We start from the raw sequence: 22,806 nt of genomic DNA, 5'->3' as shown, positions 1-22,806 counted from the left end.
CGGCGTCAGGGGCGTCCTTGACGTCATGGCGCCGCCAGCTGACTCCCTCCGTAGGCCCCACCCCCCGGAAGTGATGCAGGGAGGCTAAGCCCGAGTGGGAGTCCTGGTGGCTGTGAGGCGCTGGAGGTGAGTGGATTGGACCCTCGCTCTTTCCGTCCTTTTGGGGGGCTCCGTTGCGGGCGCCTCTCTTCGAAGGTTAGTTGCCCTCAGGTCCAGAAGGCACCGCGGAGGTCGCCCAGTCGGAGACCGCCTTGGCTGCCCTGGGAATGCTGGGAACCGTCGCGGATTGTGGCCCCAGCGCTCTCACAAAACTACAGTTCCCAGAATCCCCAGCTGCATTAAACGCGGCCCCAAACTGGGCTGTTTCTGCGGTGCGTTCCGTTGTGTGCCTCGCTGAAGCGGCTCCTGGCGCCCCTGGACCCTGGGTTTTCTCGGCAAGGATTGCTCGGAGGAGGCTGAGAGAGCGAGGCTGGGACTCGGTCTCCAGAAGGGAAGAGTGCAGAGACACAGCCGGGTCAGGATCGGTCTCTAGGGAGACCTGGCGGCGCCTTTGAGCCTCTGGAAGGAGGACCTTGGCGGCAGCAGCAGCAGAAGTCCTGGACTTGAACCGACTTCCTCAGATGCCTTTGGTCCAAAGTAGACTGAAGCCCACCATCTTCTTCCTCTCCCTTGGCCTCAAAGGCACTGATTCCGCAGAGTCCCAGTCCGACACTCAGACAGGCCCCTGCATCCTCCTTGGTCAGGGTCTGCTCTGCCAAAGGCTTCATGTTGAAACACAGCCTCCTTCTCAGGTTGCTATTGGCTTACAGTTGCAAACCGCTTAGAGACTACTTAGTGCGCTATAAAGGGCTATAGAAATCATAATATAGAATCATGGAATTGGAAGAGACCCCAAAAGGGCCCTGATCCAGTCCAGCCCCATTCTGCCATGCAGGAACTCTCCGCCGAAGCTTCCCCATTGACAGAGGGCCATCCAGCCTCTGTTTAAAGACAGCCTCCGAGGAAGGAGACTCCACTGCTCTCCAAGGAAGGAGTGTGTTCCACTGTCAAACAGTCCTTACTGTCAGGAAGTTCCTTCTCATGCAGCTTGGATCCATTGCTCTGGGTCCTAGTCTCTGGAGCAGCAGAAAACAAGCTTGCTCCCTCCTCAACATGGCATCCCTTCAAGTATTTAAACAGGGCTATCATATCGCCCCTTAACCTTCTCTTCTCCAGGCTAAACATCCCCAGCTTCCTAAGTCTCTCCTCATAGGGCTTCATGGTTTCCAGACCCTTCACCATCTTAGTTGCCCTCCTTTGGACACATGGCTCCAGTTTCTCAATGTCCTTTTTGAACTGTGGGGCAGGGACGTAGCTAGGATTTTAGGAAGGGGGGGGGGGGTCCAGACTAGGTACCACCATTATAATGGGGCTTGGGTGTGGCGGCGGAGCAGCACACACCATTCATTTTTCTAATGGAAGGGGGGTCCGGACCCCAAGAACCCCCCCCCCCCTTGGCTACATCCCTGTGTGGGGCCCAGAACTGGACACAATATTATTCCAGGTGAGGCCTGACCAAAGCAGAATGAAGCTGCTGTTGCTATTAAGACGGTTTGCTTAAAGCCCAGTTGTTGCGGACGCTTGCTCACAAGGAACACTAAACTCATAGGGACCGAACTTCCAACTAACTTTCCTTCTGGACACACAGTTTTGACTGAGAGAAAGGGGAACTCCTTGCTCCCCTTCCTTTTGAGGCTACTTATCAAGGGTTCACTGAGAAACCCAATTCAGGCTGGGTTTATTCATAGAGAAACATTATTAAACCCAAGGGGATGCTAACTTTTAATATGTGACTTTCAATGTGTCTTTTGAGCTCGTGAGGACAGGAGCTGCCATGTTGTTAGTCTTTAAAGCAGGTGGGTATTCGTTCCCGATGCACAACCTTCTCAAAAACAGTTCCCTCCATGACTTTCTCAGACTTTCTGGGAATGTGAGTACCATACATACGCAACTATAAGTTGATCTCAAGTATAAGTCGAGGGCAGGTTTTGGGGACCAAATTATGGACTTCGATATCTAAGTCGGGGGTAAAACATAAGGGCGTGCAACAAAGGACCTGAAGGATGAAACAAAGGGAAATGATGCCAAAGAACTTCCAAAATTCCATTTGGAAAAACCTAATTACTTTGTTTTGCCGGTTTGCAGAGTTGCGCTCTTCAAAGATGGATGGGCGAGGTGTGGTTATATGCAGTGCGCCAGAATGTACTCTTGGATATAGCCTTGGACTGAAACAGAAACTCAGGCCTGTTACAGACTGCCAAAATAAAGCTGCTTCGGGTCTCTTTGGAGGTATACTGTTTAAATGATGCATGCATCCTAAGAGTCCAGAAGCTGCACCAAAGCTGCACTCTAGTGCTTAGGAATGGAGAGTGGCTTTGGCGCAACCTCCGGACTCTTAGGACCCATGCATCATTTAAACAGCATACCTCCAAAGAGACCCGAAGCAGCTTTATTTTGGCAGTCTGTAACAGGCCTCAGTTTGTTTATAAGGCAGCTTGTTTCCCCCTGTGGCCCAGGTACAGGATCCACATGTATCACAGTGCAGCTTGTGATGGTTGTCACTGAGTAAAGTAGTACTTGGTGTAACACAGAGAAGATAGTGAAACTAGGCTTTGCTTTGCAGTACAAGTGAAACAAGAAGTGGGTTTTCCCCAACTGTTGAAAACGTCTTTCCCTCCCTCCTCCCTTTTAATTGGCCGGGTAGGAAACGTGCCGACAAAACGCCACATTCCTGTGTGGTTTGCTTTTCCAGTCATTATTCATATTCTCTTCCTATCTGAAGGGCGTGGAGGCAGCCCTTTAAAAAGCAGCACGCCCTGCCCTTAAGGGATTTAGGGTTTGTGGGAGTACTGAGTTCAGAGGTGTGTTTTTCATGGGAAAAATCAGGTTTATTTTGTTTAAAAAACCCCAGTCTTTCTAATATTCCAAATACTGTATATACTCATGTATAAGCCTAGAAATTTAGGTCCACAAATTGACCCCAAAAAACCTGACTCAACTTATCCACAGGTCAATGTAAGTACTGTATCTGAACTCTTATTTAAAAGAAGGAACCATCCCTTGGTGAAAAGCAAGAGTATAATCTGTCCTGGAAGCACTGAACCCCTCTAGTCCCTCATCCATCCAGTCTTAATAGTTATGTCTGCCAGGATTTTATGGGTCCTTTGACATTGGCCTGTTACAGACTGCCCAAATAAAGCTGCTTCGGGTCTCTTTGGAGGTATGCTGTTTAAATGATGCATACATCCTAAGAATCCAGAAGCTGCACCAAAGCTGCCCTCCAGTGCTTAGGAATGGAGTGTGGCTTTGGCGCGACCTCCGGACTCTTAGGACCCATGCATCATTTAAATAGCATACCTCCAAAGAGACCCGAAGCAGCTTTATTTTGGCAGTCTGTAACAGGCCTTTGTTTTGCTTTGCTTAAGCCTTTAGATCTTTGCTATATGCCCCTAAATTTTATCCTCGACTTATCATAGCAAAATGCATTATTTTGGACCCAAAACTTGCCCTCGGCTTATACAGGAGGTCGACTTATGTAAAAACAAATAGAAACAGTGTAATTGGAAGGGTGTCCTTTTATGAAGGGGAGCGAAGGCTTTCATTATAAGGAAGTGCTGATCTTTCAATATACGTTTTAAAATTTAATACGGTGATGATTCAGAAGCTTTAGTGCAGGTTAATCTTCTTCTTCATTTTTTGCAGATAGTAATAGAAGACTTGCTTGTTCAATGAGAAATGGCTAAGAATTGTTGAGCGCTGGTTAAGCAAACATTAACTGGAAGCTGTTTCCTTTTACGGCTACCATTGAGGATAATGTTTGTACTCTTTGGGCAGTTTGACTAAAACAATTGATGCTCTGACTCTTCCAGTATAGCTTTGGAGTCCAGTGGGATACCTACCCCTTAAATACTTTGAATATCCAACCACAGAGTTCTTCTAAAGTTCCTGGAAGCTGTCCTTTTCTTCCTTGGTTGCCCCACTGTATTAGCTGGACATACAAAGCTCTTAAGGAAGACCTTCAGGTTACTCTTTAGATTGGTGTACCATGTTTTATTGCACTTTACCAGCTGGCATTTCTTTCCCAGTTGGCATTGCACTCTAGTTGTTATTTCCCATCCCAGGGGAGGGGGGATTTATGTAGGCCTGTTACAGACTGCCAAAATAAAGCTGCTTCGGATCTCTTTGGAGGTATGCTATTTAAATGATGCATGGGTCCTAAGAGTCTGGAGGTCGCGCCAAAGCCACACTCCATTCCTAAGCACTGGAGTGCAGCTTTGGTGCAGCTTCCGGATTCTTAGGATGCATGCATCATTTGAACAGCATACCTCCAAAGAGACCCAAAGCAGCTTTATTTTGGCAGTCTGTAACAGGCCATACTTAGTAATTTGTGTCACACATTCAGGAGGGGCTGGACTTCTTTGGAGATGTATCTGGAGAGTTGGAGCATGTAGTAGCTGCACACAATTACCATAATTTGTAGGTCAGTTTCATAGATGCACTGGGTGCCAAGTTGCAACAGATACATGCATTGCACAACTATGGTATTTTTGGTGTTGAATTGTTAATCCTGACTATGCAAGCAGACCTTCCTTGCCACTCAGAGTCACATATGAATGGGCTTTGGAAAGCACACACCTTTCAGGGACCATCTCTGAAACTCCAAATCACAAACACATGGCACTTTTAACACTTGTGTGTGATGGCCTGGCTCTCGGTGTTCTCTGTAGCACTGTCAAATCTACAGTCTTACAAGCGTTGATCTGAGGGGATTACAGGCTCAATGACAACTAGGGCCCAGTGCCCCGTGTTGCTTCTCTTCTCTTCCGTCATGTGACTGTGTGCAACCAGACACTCTCCCATAGAAACTCCCTATCCCTTTTGTTTGCATGCAGAGGCTTCTGATCCCCCCCCCCCCCTTTAAAATAGCACAGAAAACTGTTAGGTTTCTCTCTGTCATTTATTTATAGGTCATCCTGTTATTTTATAGACCACCCTATTAAGGGCCTAAATACCCTAAAGGCATCAGATCCTGTCTTGAAATCTAAACAGGGTGAGCCAGGTTAGTACTTGGATGGGGGACCACCAACAAATACGAGGTGCTGTAGGCTATAGTTCAGCGGAAATAGCTGGCAAAACCATCTCTGAGTATTCCTTGCCTAAGAAAACCCTATGGAATTCACTAGGGTTGCTATAAGCTAATAGGTGACTCGAAAGCACATATACATGCACACCCTGTTTAAAAATGACAGTTCTCTGAGTGGCTTACTCAGCATAAAAGGGGAGCAGGCTAAAATTTCATAAATGATAACAGAAAACCACGATGGAGGTGGGGGTAAAAAATAAACTACAACAGCTCCAATAGATTAAAACAGATTTAATAATAGGCTTGGAAATGAAAAAGTGAAATGCGTGTATTTCTGGTTGGCCACACAATCCAAAAAGCATCTTGGTATGTATATGAGTGAGAGAGAGAGAGAGGCTACCTCATGCCATAATATTCCTGAGTTGCCTGTCTTTGTTTAATCCAGAGCAAGCCATCTCCTACCCCTTGAATGTGTTGGATTACAGCTCCAATCACTGCCAGCCAATACTCAAGGAGTATGGAAGTAGAAGTCGAAAACCTTTGGAGGCCACCATGTTTAGTCTACCCCTAAACTAAGCAATTCTTTTGCACTTACCCCACTGTTTTTCTCTATCAAGGAAATCAGTAATTTTATCAACACACCCAAGATGTTTGAATTCTGATGTCAGAAACCAGCAAGAATTGAACAGTCGCCAGGAAGAGGAGCATTTGGCAGGATGTCTGCACATCTTTCCACAGTTGGGTTGGTAACGTTGGACTATCACAAGTGGTTACATTTGTCCAAGATTTTTTTTTTACTGTTAATCCAAATCTGTACAATTCCCTGTTTTAAAATAATAATTATGAAACCTTAGGTCCTGGACTTCATGAATATCCAGATGGCCTTTGAAGAACCAGATCCACATCGTTGGGCTCATGGTCTGTGCATTCATTGAGAAGCACCCCCCTTTGGAATACCTTGTCAAAACAAACTGGGTATGTATGCAGAATTAAGATGCTCACACTTGAGCTGTAGTACAGAGTCTCACTCCCCCAGATGTTATCTGGACTTCAGTTCCCAGAGTCCCAGGCAGCATTGGCTAGCAGTCGAGAATGACCCCAATATTGGGAACTACAGCTAGGACCAGTCGAAATGAGTGGAGGAGAGCAGGAGGAACTAGCCCCTTAGCTATGATATGATTTCAAGTACTGCAGTTTTGAAGAGACAGTCCTCCTGCTCAAACATCTGAGTTCTCATGTTGAGTTTGGTAGATTAGCAGCTAGCTTTTGATCCACTTGCAAAGCAATAATCTTCATTGTATTGGCTATCAGGTATAGTGGGGATGTTTCTGCTGTTATGGGTTCTCGGTTATACACTTGATATCAGTAAGATGTTTCTGTTATTTCTTCCTACTGCCCCACCCACCCTATAGAGCACTGAAAAATGTTGAGTTCTGTATCTTGAAAGTTACATATTAAGTAACTTAAGTGTTACGTTTTCTGCACATATTGACTTGCCTGCTTTGGAAGTACAAAGAAAGTAAAGTGAAAAGGGGCTAGAAAAGTTAATGCCAATTTCCACCTTATCTCTAATTGTTGTTAACTGACTTCAAGTCAGTCCCGACTCATGGCAATCCTGTGGATGAGACTTCTCCAAGACTTCCTATCCTCCACTGCTCTGTTTAGGTCCTTAAATTTATACCCATGACTTAATGGAGTCCATCCATCTAGTATGTGGTCTTCCTCTATTTTGACATCCCTCCCCTTTCCTAGCATTATTGTATTTTTCAATAAGTCATGCCTTTTCATGGCATGGCCATAGTACAACAACCTCATTATCTTGTCTTTGTCTATATGCACATTATGGGAGCTTTTTTGTGTATTGCTTGATGATCTGTTGTGGTACACTGATAGTTCCCTGGCTTGCATCTTGGTTGTTTGTTCCTATAACAAAAAAAGTTCTTAGTCTTCCTTTGGCGGAACTCCATGACATTTTAAAAGTGTTTCTATCTGATTTATGAATACAGTAGATCTAAAAAAAAACCAGGAAAGAATTGTATAGTGAGGTGGAGATGATGATGCCCAAGTGGAGTCTTGTTGCATGTCACACAATTTGCAAGCTGAGAGTACGGCTTCCTGGGTATGGCTAGCTGAGAGTATGGCTTAGAATGAGTGCATGTCCATATATAATATGTTATTGTTAGCTGCCTTTGAGTTGCCTCATGGTGACTGTGTGCATGAGACATCTCCAAGTCCTCCGTACTCAAATGCTCAGCTCTGGTCCTGAAGGTTCCTTGATTGAATCATCTGGCATCTAACTACTGCCTTTTACCTTTCCTAGCATGATTGCTTTTTCTAATGAGTCATACCTTCTTACAATGTGACTAAAATACAACAGCCGCAATTTCATCATCTTAGCTTCCAGGCAGAGTTCAGGCCTCATTTGTTCTACGACCCATTTGTTTGTCTTTTTTGGCTGTCCACAGTATCTTCACACTCTTCTGCAGCACCGCATCTCAAATGAGTTGGTTTTCTTTCTGTCTGCTTTCTTCACTGTCCAGCTCTCACATGACTACGTGATGATGGGAAATGCTATGGTCTGGATGATCCTAACATTAGTGTTCAGTTTTATATTTTAGCACTTTTGGATCTTGTCTAGTTCTTTCACAGCTACCCTTCCCATTCCCAGTCTTCTGATTTCTTGACTGCAGTCTCCATTTTGATCAATGTTTGATCCAAGGTGTGGGAAATCTTTGACAATTTTGATCTCTTCATCATTTAGGATGAATTCATCTAGATCTTCTGTGGTCATTATTTTTTGTTTTCTTTATTTTTAGTCTTAAGCCTACTTTAACGCTTTTCTTGTATATGTAAATGCAACCCTCGTGATTTCTAGAAATTGGTGCTGACACAGATGGGTAATTGGCTTCTGCTAAAAGCTTGTAAGGTGCTCTTGGTGGGTTGCACAAGGCTCTGGTTATGAAAGGTCTGTTGCTTGTTACCTTGTCCATCTTGTTTCTATCCAGTGCATACTCTCTTCTTCCTTCTATGCCATCTTGCCATAATGTTCTGCGAAAACCCAAACACTGCAGTTTGGGCAAAACTAGTGTATTTATGTAAATCCGCTTATGCGGAACCTATGGGATATGCATAATTTATCCGGAGCCTGGGATTTGGATTTCTATGGCACATCCAAGGGGCCAGCCTCTATACAATGGAAGCTGGAGGTGGGGGAAGACAGACTACTTCGTAGAGAAGAGATATCATCAGAGACATGCTCTGTCTGAGAAGGACCTTCACAGTATAACACATGAAAGAGAATTATTTAGCTCTTGGATTATAGTGGCATGAGGAAAGAGATCCTTTAGTGTAGCTAATGCAGAAGAGGAACAGAATAATTACTGTTCTGTCCAGATCTACATTTTGAAACAAAATGTTTGAATAGTTGCTATATAAAAGGCTATGCATGCAGGATGGGGTGTTGAGATGTCTCATGTAGCATTCTCCTATGTGGTGCCATCTTGTTGTTTTGGACTGCAGTTCCCATCAGCCCACTGTATGGTCAGGAATGATGGTGGTTGTAGACTGAAATATCTGGCAGACACAAAGCTAGTTTGTCGAATAAGAAGATTGCAAGCTTTCTCTGTCTCCCTGTTTTCCACCATAGGACTAGTTCTAGAGTTGCTGGTGCCTCTCTATAAAAGGTTAATTTTCCTTAGGTCCAAAACACACTGCAACAATAATCCAGTTTGAGACCATTTTAACTGCCCTGGCTCAGTGCTAGGGAATCCTGGGAATTGTAGCTTATTGTGCCACCAGAGCTCTCATAACTTTACAGCAAGTACTTTGTTTGGGAGGGATTGCAGCCGCTAGGTCTAGGATGCCTGACTAATGTGTACTTTGTGAGTGAACAAATGAAAAAGCAGGAAGACTGGGAGTTATGTTTAAATTTATCCTGTTTTTCTTGATGGAATAACTGAAAGCAGAAGGCTTGGGTCTGTTTCGTCAAGGGAACTGTCAGGAAAAGGATTGTGGTGGTGTTTTTGTTGACAGTGGCAGAATGCAAAAGAGTGACTTAAAAGAAGCTTAGACAGTCTTATGTCTCTCTTTCTTCTTCACTTAGAGCAGTCATCTTTTCCTATTTTTCACTTTGATCTCCATCTGTTTTTTAGCAGCTAAATTTGTTCTGTAATTAACATAGCTTGATGGCTTGCAGGGGTGTTGGTTTCCTTTTTTAAAGTGAGATTTTAAAGCTCTTGTATGTGAATTCTTCCCCTTCCTCCCTCATTGTCACATATTTTTAATGAATATAGAGGAACAGGTGTCACCTACTCAGATGCTGATGCAGAAAAAGAGCAACCCCCCTATGAAATCCCACTTCTTTTTCTTTCCCTTATGTGATAAGGGAAAGTGATAAGTCGATGCATTTCATCATGTAGGAATTTACTGTTAAGAGCAACAGTAGCTGAAACAGCTGAGTAACGGGCAAAATTAAATATTATAACACTTAGCTAAACTTTTCTTAGTGCTGGTTCTTCTTTCCAATTGGATGTCCTACACAGATATTACTGTATATACTCAACTATAAGTCAGCCACATGTATAAGTGGAGGGCAGCTTTGGGGCCAAAGTTATGGATTTTGATATAACCCATGCATAAGTTGAGAGTAAAACTTAGGGGCATGTAACAAAGGATGTAAAGGATGAACCAAAGGAAAACAATGCCAAAGAACTTACAAAATTCCAGCAGGGATGACTGTTTCTGCTCACCCTAAAGGCTGGATGGATAAAGGGAATCACAGTAAAGGGTGGTGATATGTTGGGGAGGTGACCAGGTGCAGGCGAGACTAACAATGTGCACATGTCAAAAAGGATGAAAAATCAAAGCAAATGTCAACTACATTAGCATTGATTATAGCCTTTGACTTTAACATGATAACATTGCCTGATTTACCCGAAACCTTCAAAGTCAGATTCCTCTCAGCACTCCTTTGAGGGGAAGTGCCAAACAACTGCTACCAATACCATTTTTGCACCCAAGCATTCAAAAAGGTTAGCAGCAGTACTGTGATGGAGAAAGTATAAGAGGTCAGTCCTTCTTTTAGGCATTCCAGGGATGGACTAAGCTCTCGCTTTTGACCACTCTATGAAGGAGGATGGGCTTATGAGAGTTGGTGCCCAACTATGTCTGCAGGACCACAGGTTCCCTCTCTTCCTTTAGACGGCAAGATTTGGAAAAGAGCCGTAGAGGTGCTAGTTTAACACTTCCCTTACGGTGATCATTTTGTGTGCTGCCTTTCTGCCAAGTTCAAAAGGAGCGTCATGCCACTCTGTGACAACTTTCCTATGGGGCTCGAGCATAGACGGATTTTCCCTTATGCGGGAGGATCCAGAACAGAGAGGGCCCACTGTACTATCAAAAGCTTTGCTGTAGTCTATAAACCATGGGCTGGCTTTCTTTTGAAATTCTTTGGTACATTCCATTATCCAGCATTTGCAATATGATCCCTAATGCCTCTTGCTTTCCTGAATCTTACATGGACATTGGGCATTTCTCACTTCATATTTTAAACATTTACATTGTGCTTTGCTCTTTACATAGCTCTTTACTTGGCACTGAGGAGACTAAGTGGTTAAGCTGTATCAGAAAAGGAAGATTTTTAAAGATATAGGAAATAAGATGAGGTGACAAAGGAGGGGGGGAGTAAGACACAAAATGCAACACACTCTTGTTACACACAACATTTTATGCCCAGGTTGCCCAGAAGACTATGAGAAGACATAGCGAAGCAATACAACACATACTTTGCATGAGGAAAGGTTCCAGGTTCAACCCTCCCAGCATGACCAAATAGGGCTGGGATAGCAATGGTGATTCACCACTTTTCATCTCTTGGCAGAAGAATGGTTTCCCCAACACTCAGAAAGCCCTTGCCAAGTCATGATATTCTTTGCACTTTGCAGTCTCTTTGAGAATTATTCTGCAAAAAACCCACAGTTTTTGCACAGAAAACATGTTTCTTTTAAAGCATAATTCCCCAAGAGGCTTTGCAAAATGCGACTTGTTTCTCAAGACCTGTGCAGAAGTCTTCATTTTTCCCATGATGGGGAGAAAAACTATAAAACCTGTTTGTCACTGCATTCTTAGGCTGAGAAAACTATCTGAAAGCTCTAGGAACTGACCAGTCCGGTAAGACTTGATGGCATAAGCTAGATGGACCAGTGGCCTGACTTGATACAAAGCCTCTTTCTGTTTATTTCTGCTCATTCGTGTTGTCAGAGTGAATGCTTAGTTATAAACAAGCAGAGCTTGGATAGTCCTGGTCTCTGTGTTGTCCTATATGTGTATCTTAGACATTCAGCAAGTGCATTTCCCCTTTCTCCCAGAACATTAGTCTTCCAGATATATTTTTGAACATAGACTTCTTTCCTGCTTTGCTCTTCCTTTTTCTTCCCTCCCCTCCTCCAGGTCTGTTGCTATTTATGGATAAATATCATCAGGGCTGCGATGCAACCTGATTACAGAACAACTTGTAACACAACTGATTCCAAAATAGTCTGGGAGAGTTTGCTGTTGTCTGTTAACAACAGATGCTCAAACTGCTGGCACCTGGTACCCAGCAGCATGTTTACAGGCCAGCATAGGTAACCAAGTGAACAGAACTTTTCTCTTCTTTGGCGTGTCAATTGACTCTCTGCAAAACAGGTTGGAGGTGTGTTGAAAGTAGGTTTGTGCAGTCTTCTGTTTTCTGTTATTCAAGTGAGATTGGATGCAATCTCTATATCTAGCATCATCATCATCATCATTTTCATTTTGATTTATATTACACCTTTCCTCATCAGAGTTCAGGACAGCAAACAGTCAATTTAATTCACTAATTATAAGGCCAAATATTTGCTACAATACAGTAAAGCAGTGTGGTTCCCAAACTTTGATCCTCCAGATGCTTTTGGACTTCAGCTCCCACAATTCCAGACTGGGGCTTCTGGGAGTTGAAGTCCAAACACTTGGAGAGCCAAAGTTTGGGAATCACTGCAGTAAAGTAAAGCAAAGAAACAGCTGTAAAGACAAATCAGATACTTGCTTATTCTCTGAAAACCTATTCAGATAGATGGTGCTTAAAAGCAAAAAGTGTGGGAAACATCCAAATATCTAACAGAAGGGAGTTAACCACACACAAACACACACAACCCCAGCCCCAAACCCTGCCACTTACAAACATGTATAGGGAGGTAGGGAAAGTTTCTTCTTGACTGCAGCTACCAGAATTGTTTAACTAGAGGATTCTGGGAATTTTGACTGAAAAAAAAACAAACTCTCAAAGTCTGGAAATGGAAGCTTTCTTCTTTTTTTAATAAATAATCTTTATTGCCGTTATTAAAACCAATAAAATAGCAATTGTACAATACAGTCTTATACATTGTGGATCTTCTATTTTGCCTTTACTCTATCTTGCATCTTCTTGATTGATTTCCCCATTACAATATAAAAATAAAAGCACGACTATTTAGATAACCCTTACAATCAGTTCTATCATTTTCAGTATTTTCTTAATTTGTTGTAGTATTTTTCCCTCTTCTATCATTTGTATTTCTGTATATCTCTGGACTAAGTATTTATTTTGCTGTTATTTTATGTTAAACTCTTCCCATCTATTATGTAAGTGTCATTTATCTTTTATCATGTATTAATATTCCAAATCTTATTCACATATTTCTCTAGAGGGTCCCATTCCCTTCCTTCCTTTTTTGCAGATCTATTGTGTATTAATGCTGTTAACTTATCCATTTCTCTTAATTCCCAATGTTTTGGTAACCAACCATCTACTGTATATTGGGTATTTTTTCAGTTTTCCAGTTCTTAGCTAATAATAATCTGGCTGCTGTTACAAAATATAGGACTACTCTCCAATATTTATTCTCTGCCTCTATTCCCAGAAAGGAGGTCATATTTAATAGGTATAGTGAGCTTACGCTAAATCCATTCTGGTCTTTGTGTACATTTTTTTACTAGTTGTGCTGTTTTTCACCATATAGTGGGAAGGAAGAAGACATTGAAAGTGAGAACTCCTGCAGAGTTTAATGATTTCTCAGCTAGTAGCCTCTTACATCAAGGAAGATGTTTTGTGAATGTTCTTCACTCCCTGTTTTGAATGCAATGAAAGAATAGGACCACGTTTATTTTAAAAGACTAACTACAGTACTTTGCTTTTCATAGGTCCCAGACTACTTTACAGTATGATTATTCCATGTAATGATTAATATTAAACCTAAAAAGCAGTAAGGGAAGTAAAACAGTAGAAATGGCACCAGGCACATTTTCAAAGAGTAGTATGTACCACAAGGAGGAAAATATGATGAAGATCTTTAAAGACATGTCAAAGGTCTGGGTTATTATATCTAATATTGGTGGCATTGCAAAACCTCTGTGTGAGACATCTTGGTCATGACAATGTTCTTCAGTGGTTTGGTGTCTGAACGAATATGAATAGCTGGCCAACATACAAGCCTGCTAGGAGTTAGCACTGCAGCTGGTATGCAGTAGTTGTGTATATGAGGCCTAACTGTTACTTTCTTTTGCAGGAGAAGGTTGAACTTTACGTGTTGCTTTACGGCAGCTACTCATGCTTCTGACTCACACAGCCCTTCAGTTTCCTCCTGGGATTTTGTAAGCCCTTTCCCTGTTTTCCATAGCAGTCCACGAAGAGACCTAGATGCTTGGGAGCAGAGTGGGACTAAATGGTGCAATCCCTTGCCGCGTTTTGGAGGACATTGTGTAAGTTGTCTTTGGTTTTCTTATATATGCCATGGATGGGGTGTAGTGTGGAACTGTGACCCTTTACTGCTTGCAAAGGATGTTGTTGTACAGTAGTTTCTTCCACATTTGGTGTCTTCCAGATGGGCTGGGTGACAAATCTCATTATTCTCAGTTACTATGGTCAGTAGTGTCATTTGGAAAGCACCACATTGGGAAAGCCTTATACATACATTTCACCTCACATTTTAAAATCGTTGCCAGTTTAAAGTGGATCAGGCTTTCTCAGAATGGATGGGTGTTTCTCGAATGTGTCTCTGTGTCTCTCAGGAGGAAGCCGTGTCTTTCTTTGATTTATACTTTGCAGAAGAACACCTTTGGAGGTGTTGCTTTGGTATTGCTTTCTCTGACCACTTAGAAGAATGTACCTCTTCTGTCTGAACTTGCATATATCACGAACAATGAAGTGTTAGATATAAAGCTACAGCAGCAGTAGAGAAGGCAGCAGGTTTTCAAGATGAAACAGGGATTGAGATCAGACATCTGCTTAGAAGGGTGTAGTGGTGTATATATTCTGGGTCACTTGTACTCCTATTGCCCCTTGCTGTGAGATGGGTTGCTGTGTGCTTCCTAGGAAAGCTTCCAATAGCATTCAGGACAGCCTGTATCAAACAAGGGTAGGCAAGAGTGTGGGAGTGAGATCTGATGTTTACCCTCCTGGCAGGGCACACCATTACTTTTATGTTGTTGTGTTGCTCATGATGTCACTTTCAGCTTTGACCAGCAGTTATAGCACAAGTGACCAGGTGGGAGACATTTGGGGATTAAAAGTCACATCCCAAAATTTACTTTGGGAAGAATCTGAGGATTTTTGAAGGCATGAGAGGTATAACATGTAGTTTGGGTCATTTCCCACCCTCTCGTCAACTAGCCTTAGCTGAAAGGACAGGCTGCCATCTCAGCCCAAACTCTGCATCATTTTAAAATTGTAACACTTCCTTTTTTATGAGACTCAGCAATAACTTCATCTCAAGGGCAAACAACATAGGTACCCTCACTGCTTTAGCACACAGAAGCATATACATATTGGTCCCCGTAATATGTTCTAACAGCTTCCAAAATTGGGGGGGGGGGGGGGAAGATTACTGTATTGTTGGTTATTCTCCCTCTTTCCTTGGCAACTCTTTCAAGCCTGTTTTAAAAGAGCTTAGATTTTCACTGTAAAATCCAAAATGTGCAAGAGTGATGGAAGAGAAAGTGTGGTGACTGGAGCCAGAAGTCCTAACTTGGCAGTAGACTGATACAAATTATCGTATCTTGTATGTTTAAGTATTTAAAATGCATTTATGGTTTTTTAATAGCTTCCAGAGAGGAGGGAGAGAGAATATTCTTAGTCAGAGTAGTAGGCCTTGACAAATTCTACACATGAATCAACCTCTTTGTAACCTTATGGAAAGAATTTTAGGAATTTCCTTTTATTAGCTATGTTGCTTTCTTAGCAGAGCTGGGAAACTTTGCTTTGTCTATTGGTGCTTCCAGGTGAAAATGGGTTCTTTCGCCCAAAGAGGGGGGAGACATGATTAGGAAGAGACAGTATTGATGAGTGGTCCAATGTTGTTTGCCCTATTGTGCAATGCACAGTGTGAACCACCTCCTTTTGGAGTTGTTGATGGGGAAACAGCATGGAACATAAGAGCCTATAGCCCAGGCTAAGCTACCACATAAACTGTCCAAGTTGTTGCTTATTTAAGGCCACTAATAAAGCATCATGCCAATCCAATGGGTGTATTTTGGGAACCTAAGTGTATCCAATTCATGGAGAAGACTACACATTAGGAAAATGCCACAATTGAGTTGGCAGTGTACCTGCTTTGCATCTGGCTGAAGTTCATGAGGTCCTCTAGATGTTTTTTGGCCTCCAAGTGTTCCAGCAGCCTTTGTTAACATAGCCAGTGGTGAAGAATATTGCGAACTGCAATTGAAGAATGTGTAGGGTGTTGCACAATGCTTACCTCTGATTTAGAAGAGCCCAGCTTCAATTCCTGGGTTCCTTAGTTAAAATGATCAGTAGCTACTGGTGGGAAGGACATCTGGTTGAAGATCTTTCCAGTGCTAGTCAAAGATGATGACATTAGCCTAGAATGAACAAGTTGTCTGATCTGATGTAAAACAGCTTTCTATATTCCTTCAGTTGCATACTGAAACACAACTCTTTGAGTATCTACAGTCCGAAAAGATTCTTTGGGACATGTGCAGTACAGCAATGTGGGATTAGAAAGTATGTTTATCAAGATCCATAAGTTTAAAAGGTCTTTAGACTATAAAGCAGTCTCCCCAACTGGGCACCTTCGAGATGTTGGACACATTGCCTGTAATTCCCAGCTAGTATGGCCAGAGATCATGTTGGCTGGAGTGACATGGTTCTAGTCCAGTATATCTGAAGGGCACTAAGCTGCAGAAAGGCAGCTCTCACTGAAAAAAACGTATTTTTAAAAGTTAGTTCTTAATATATCCATCTGTTTAAAAAGGTTGCAGATGGAAGCAGCATCTTAGAGGTATTCCTCTACTCTCATTAAGGAGGGAAAACGTCTTCCATCATGGCACTGATTTTGTTACATACAGGTAGAATGGTAGAATGACATTTGGGGGAAGCTGTGTTGGCCATGCAGCAAGATAAAACAAAATCCAAAATCCTTTATTGGCCAGCCAACCAAAGCACAAAATGCATCATGCAAGCCTTTGAGGCTCCATTGGCTTCTTCATCAGGCAGAAGACATTTAAAAATAATATAGAAGAACAGTGCTGGTGCTAATGAGTTACAGGCTTACATTTTGTATCAGATGTTGTTTCTGTTGTAATTCAGTTCATTTGGAGGGTTTAAACTTTACTATTGCTAATGGAGTTTAAATTTTACTGTCCTTTCTCTTGTCACCACATGGCCGAAGGGGGAGAGCAGTCATAGCCTGTATTAAGGTCCTTCTAAACTAACTAAACTGCAGCAGAGATAACATCTGATCCAAAAATGTAGGCCTGTGACTCTAACATCACTTTCCCTTTCCTGTATGATGTTTTGAACATCTTTGATGAAGTAGAGCTTTGAAAACTTACATGGCGCATTTTGTGCATTTAGGTTGGCCGATAAAGCTATTGTGCTTAAGTAGTTTTTGGGCTCTGCTTTATTTCACACTCACACAAGAGTGTATCTTTCCCTTTTGTTGTTGGTTATATGCAAAGTATGCTAATCAACAAACTTCATGAAAGCAAAAGAAATCTCCGCTGCTGAAATTAATCTTACTGTTAACAGCCATACTGACCGACAAAAAGCTTGATGTGTTCTGTGTTACTGATGTTCTCCTAAACCTTCTTTCTTCTTCCTCATCCGATTTTCCCTAGATTGCTTGACTGTCGCTGGTGGCATGTTGAGGCCCGCTGAGCAGTGGTGGAGTGGGTGTGCGACAGCAAGAGGCCTGCTCTAACAGCCAGGCGTGCAACAATATGGGCCAGTGCGTCACCAAGTGCAAGAATCCATCATCCACCCTTGGCAGCAAAAATGGTGATCGAGAGTCAAGTGGCAAGACTCACGGCAAGCGCAGCACAATCTACAAAGAGGAGCACAGCACAGGAAGTGGGAAATCTTCTGGTGACATCCTTGTCAATGGGACTAAGAAGATGGAGGCTGCTGTAGAATCCAGCCAGCTTCCCACTTCCTCTGGGGACTTCAAAAAAGAACCTGTTTCTGGCATGGAGGAGTCATCTCTCCACAGAACTGAGGAATTATTTAGGAGATACAAAGATGAGCGAGAAGATGCCATATTAGAGGAGGGCATGGAGCGCTTTTGCAATGACCTCTGTGTTGACCCCACCGAATTCAAAGTGCTAGTCCTGGCATGGAAATTCCAAGCGGCGACCATGTGCAAATTCACAAGGTTAGTCTGTGTGTCATTTGAAGAATCTTGTCCAGTTCAAGCTATTGATGTTGACATTTTTAGCTTCACCTGCATCTTTCCCCCCCCGACCAACAAAACAAATAAAATTTTAGTACAACAAATTAGGCTAGGATCTTTCTACCCAGTGCAGACGTTCTGTGTTCCTTGCAGATGGTCTTTAATGTGTGGGACAATCACCAGTGACATCCTATACCTATCAATGGAAGCGGTACTGTACCATCACCATCTCAGAATCCTACTGCTTTATCCTGCTGTGTGTTGAACCCTGCTTGGTATTTAACACCTTGTCTGCTCACCATCAGTGGTCAGTAATTTCACGGAAGTGAGGAGGCTTGCTGAAGATTGCGAGATAACTCTATTCATCCTCTGTCTCTTTTTTTCATGACCAGCAGATAAATCAGCAAAATGATGTAGGAGGAATGGCTCAGTCCATCCATTCCCTTTACAGTAGAAAGCATTAAAAAGAACAAAGAAAAAAGCAGGCCACATTAACACTGCTAGTAGCTTTTGGAGAGGAGCCCTTAGGCCAGATTTCAAAGGCCCAAAGTTTGTTAAGTATCACCCTATTGTGAGGACAAGTGAGATAGCTGCTTCAGGTAGTACAGGCCTGTGGAAGGATAGCAGTAGCAACCTCTTGAACTCTTCTCCCTGCTGTTTCTCTTGTCGGGAGGATGGAGCCTACACGAGATCATTTATGATCATATAAATTAGTTTGCTATTAAAATAGGCATGCTTCCCTCACTTGAGGGATTTAAGGTTTTATTTGTTTGCGTGCTTGTTTTTCTTCACATCTATTAATCTATATTTAGCTGGAATTTACCATTTTGGTTACCTTAGCTCCCCAAACTGTGATTCTGTTTTGGTACAGTTCAGGCACATTATTTGACATGGACCCGTTCACAGCCATAGTAACCACAATACATTCTGGGGAAAGGGGGAGAGGAGAGTTTTGTGCCTGTGCTTTTGTGGTGTTTGAAGAAGCCACAGTATAACTGGTCTCTCTCTTTTTTCCTTCAACAGAACGGAATTCTTTGAGGGCTGCAAAGCAATAAACGCGGACAGCATTGATGGGATTTGTGCCCGATTTCCCAGCCTCTTAAATGAAGCCAAACAAGAGGATAAGTTCAAGGATCTCTACCGTTTTACTTTTCAGTTTGGCCTGGACTCCGAAGAGGGGCAGAGGTCACTGCACCGGGAAATAGCCATTGCTCTCTGGAAACTGGTCTTCACACAAAACAAGCCCCCCATATTGGACCAGTGGTTACACTTCTTGAACGAGAACCCCTCAGGAATCAAGGGAATCTCCCGGGACACGTGGAACATGTTCCTAAATTTTACTCAGGTCATTGGGCCAGACCTTAGCAATTACAGTGAAGATGAGGCTTGGCCCAGTCTCTTTGATACCTTTGTGGAATGGGAAATGGAGCGGCGAAAGAAGGAAGAAGACACCAAATGTGTTGCAGCTTCACAGACAGTGTTTCTGTGTGTAGACCGTGATACTTAGCAGCCTTTTAACTTAGCTGCTGCCTCCTGTTAACCGTTCTTGACCTGTAAGCTCTGGACTCCTCTGGAATTTACAGATGCTCCAGATTTTTCTACTTTCCACCTTTCTCTGCCTTGTATTTCGAAAGGGCTCTAAAATGCTGTATCTATATTTTAGGCACTTTCTTTACATTTGGGGTTATTCCTGTTTCTTCTTTTCCTGAAATGTTTGACCCTGGCTGCAAGTTAAATGAAATTTTTTTTTTTTTTAAAGTTTGAAATTTGGTATAATTACGTCTTGATGTCGGTTACACAACTTTTTTTTAAAAGGTTTTTTTTGTTTTTGTTTTGGGGTATTTTTGGGGTGAGGTTAAATTAACATCGCTAAATTATACCGTTGCCAGATTGAAGTTCTGCAAATCTGCATCTTTTTTTTTAATGTTTTCAGGGCAGGTCTATACTGTGTGTAGTGCTGTTTACATTATTGAATTTTTTTTAAATATTGTGATAATTTTAAGATTTATACCATGAGTTCATAACAGTGTTAACTGTTAACTACAAATGCATTTAATTCCCAGGTAAAGAAGAGTTTGAAAGCCAATGAAAGCAGCAGTAGTTTTTCTCTCTGTGTGTGTGTGTATGCGTCTGGCATGGCAAGATTTTCAGTTGGATCCTGGCATGGATGAAAAACATAGCCTTTGTTTGAAAGAATATACTATACCTGCCAGTCAGTGATCCTTAGGCCTGGTCCAGACTGCCAAAATAAAGCTGCTTCGGGTCTCTTTGGAGGTATGCTGTTTAAATGACGCATGCACCCTAAGAATCCAGAAGCTGGACCAAAGCTGCACTCCTGTGCTTAGGAATGGAGAGTGGCTTTGGCGCAACCTCCGGACTCTTAGGACCCATGCATCACTTAAATAGCATACCTCCAAAGAGACCTGAAGCAGCTTTATTTTGGTAGTCTGTAACAGGCCTTAATAACCTTTTTTGAACCATTGACAAAGTGACAAGAGCTACAGGATCTGGTTTGAGGTGAGCAGTACTTTATTTCCAGGCCGCGGTCGCCCCAAAAATGTTTGCCATAATTTGTGGTTGCTTCGCCTACCCACCTTTTAACAAGAAGGCAGTGGTTACACTGGTAAAGTGCTCATTATTAACTGTGAGTGGCTAAACAAGCATTCTTATCTCTTGCTAAGAAGCAGGCAGCCCTGTTCAAATTAATGTGAGGACTACGAAATTGTTAAGTTGAAGCGGTTCTCTTGACACACGGCAGAAGCAGATGGTCCGGAAGGATGTCATATTGAGGAGTGAGCAAGCTTGTTTTCTGCTGCTCCAGAGACTAGGACCCAGAGCAATGGATGCAAGCTCCAGGAAAAGAGAGTCTACCTCAACATTAGGAGGAACGTCCTGACAGTAAGGGCTGTTCGATAGTGGAACACACTCCTTCCTCGGAGTGTAGTGGAGTCTCCTTCCTTACAGGTCTTCAAGCAGAGGCTGGATGGCCATCTGTCAATGGGGATGCTTTGATTGTGATTTCCTGCATGGCAGGGGGTTGGACTGGATGGCGCTTGTGGTCTTCCAACTCTATGATAATATGAGTGATCACCAGCCATAGTCGTTCCGGGACCATAGCGATTGCACAGCCAAAGTGGGCCACTGCGGTGGTCGCAAACAGGCCGCTGGCAGGAGCGGATTAAATCTTTTGCTGGTGGCTTCAGGCTGCCTTAGGCAGACTTGGAGTGGCATCCGTCTGCTTTGGGGACGAGTGTCACCTAAGCCCCATGTCGCTGGAGTGGTCAGATGCCACTTTATTTAGCCTGCCTGTTTGGGGCCATGGACTCTCAAGGCCAGGAGAGGGCAGGCCGCAACCTGGCAATCCCTTGCATAAAGTGTAAAAGAGCAATGCTACCTCAGTTCTAAAGGTTGGAGTCTTCTCCCCACCATTCCCAGAAGGAGCTCTTCTTCTAGACAGGGGATGGGGTTTTCATAGTGGTCAGAAAAAGCTTTTTCTTTATTAGAAGCCAAAGCTGGTTGCAGCCCTTCCAGGTTTATTAAACTTGAGATAAATGTGGCAAATTTCTCCCTTGTGGGGTGAGGGAGACTCAAATAAATACTCTGATTTAAATTTCAGATAATGAATGCTTGGGTATAAGTTGATAAGTACAGTAAAGTCATATAAGAATGATTTTTCTTTTTAAGAACATTGACATAACAATCATCCCACTTCTCCATATCAGGAAATTTGCAGCACAGTTTCCACAGTGTTTCCAAAATGGCACCTGTGCCTTTTTAGTAGCTCCATCTAAACAGAGATTTGGACAGATATTTTCTCCTTTTTTGCCATCTGAAAATGCAGTGGTTAAAAAGAAGTTGGACCAATTGGATTTCTGCTTGCCTTGCTCTTATCAAAGGTTGGAGAAAGGGAATCCGGTGGCAACTCAGTTGAGAATTATCTCAGTGGCATCAGCATATGTATCTCATTTGAGGCAGACTTTGCAATGTTTTAAATAGCATGAATGCTCTTATTTTGTTACATTTTACATGTATTTGGGATTATTTGCTTGCCTTGACCCTTTTCAACCTAAAAAAGGTAGTTTTATTAATACTGGCTAAATTGTTTTGTCACGATGTTCGAAATTGAAGCAGACAACAAGCCAACCACCACACTGATAGCATTATAAAACTTGATGAAAAGGACTGCTGCTGAGGATTTCACCCGCAACAATCCTGGCCTTCATATTACTGTTTTAAATGTATGTTAAGACTTTCAAAGCAGATTTAATTTAAACAGCATCACCGTAGTAAAGTCATTGGCCTACTTGGGCTGTAGTCTGAAATTACTTTTGAACCTCAACTGGGAGCTTGTCATTACTTTGAGGTGGGTGGCTGACTCTTCTGCCTGGTATTGTATGTTGGCAAATGCTCTGTAACAATCTTCTTGAGTACAGCTATGTTGTACTATAATTCCCATCAGCCAAAGTCCAGGTTAGCTGTGGATAGTTGGAACTGTAGCCCATCATCATATTTGCTGGGGTTGTTGCCATGTTGGAGGACCTTAATTCTGCAGTGTTATGGTTGTGCAATACGGTGAGTATGCTATTTTGCTATGGCTTTGTGTAAAAGAATAACCCTGGAGATATGCCACCTTTCAATGGCATTTTTCCTTTCTCTCAAAGGAGCTCTAAGGGTGCAGCTGAATTGTAACAATTAAGTAGTTCAGTCAGGATAAAGTCATCTAGTTCTTTAATTGCTGACAAACCTGGGTCAGATTAAAAATAAATACACTTGAAACGCATCCTTTTTCACCTGCCAGAAGCAGAAGTTGGCATTTGTTTTTGTGTGTTAATTCATACCGAGAGCATTGCCTTTCTTAGGTTGTGCAAATGCTGCCAGAGATGCTGTTTTAAAAGTACAGCTGTGTTCAGAGGTTGGCAGTTTGTGGGCCTTGGGCTTGAATCCAGATAGGAAGTTCTTCATTGTTATGGCTGCGTGTGCATTTCGTTTCATTTCATTTACTTATTT

General features: G+C 42.6%; 1 protein-coding gene across 4 annotated transcripts; it reads left to right on the top strand.

Annotated features, from left to right (window-relative positions):
• Positions 1 to 15: 15 nt before the first annotated feature.
• Positions 16 to 20,065, top strand: DCUN1D3 (defective in cullin neddylation 1 domain containing 3). 4 transcript variants are annotated; one of them, XM_089540212.1, is made up of 7 exons: positions 16 to 126; positions 5,740 to 5,864; positions 5,977 to 6,097; positions 11,570 to 11,813; positions 13,684 to 13,876; positions 17,249 to 17,781; positions 18,823 to 20,065. In XM_089540212.1, exons 6-7 carry the CDS (start codon positions 17,351 to 17,353, stop codon positions 19,304 to 19,306), a joined length of 915 nt encoding a protein of 304 aa, XP_089396338.1. In that variant the 5' UTR covers positions 16 to 126; positions 5,740 to 5,864; positions 5,977 to 6,097; positions 11,570 to 11,813; positions 13,684 to 13,876; positions 17,249 to 17,350; the 3' UTR covers positions 19,307 to 20,065. The 4 variants fall into 4 exon arrangements, with proteins under 4 accessions (XP_089396338.1, XP_089396335.1, XP_089396337.1 ...); XM_089540209.1 differs by lacking the exon at positions 11,570 to 11,813; XM_089540211.1 differs by lacking the exon at positions 11,570 to 11,813 and having other exon boundaries at positions 5,740 to 5,868.
• The last annotated feature ends 2,741 nt before the right edge of the window (positions 20,066 to 22,806 follow it).

The sequence above is a fragment of the Sceloporus occidentalis genome, unplaced genomic scaffold (assembly GCF_023333645.1).
Source record: "Sceloporus occidentalis isolate IW3139 unplaced genomic scaffold, rSceOcc1.0.p SCAF_10, whole genome shotgun sequence".
Classification (NCBI taxonomy): domain Eukaryota; kingdom Metazoa; phylum Chordata; class Lepidosauria; order Squamata; family Phrynosomatidae; genus Sceloporus; species Sceloporus occidentalis.
Note: the sequence above shows the minus strand (reverse complement) of the source record. Positions and strands in the feature narration are given on the sequence as shown.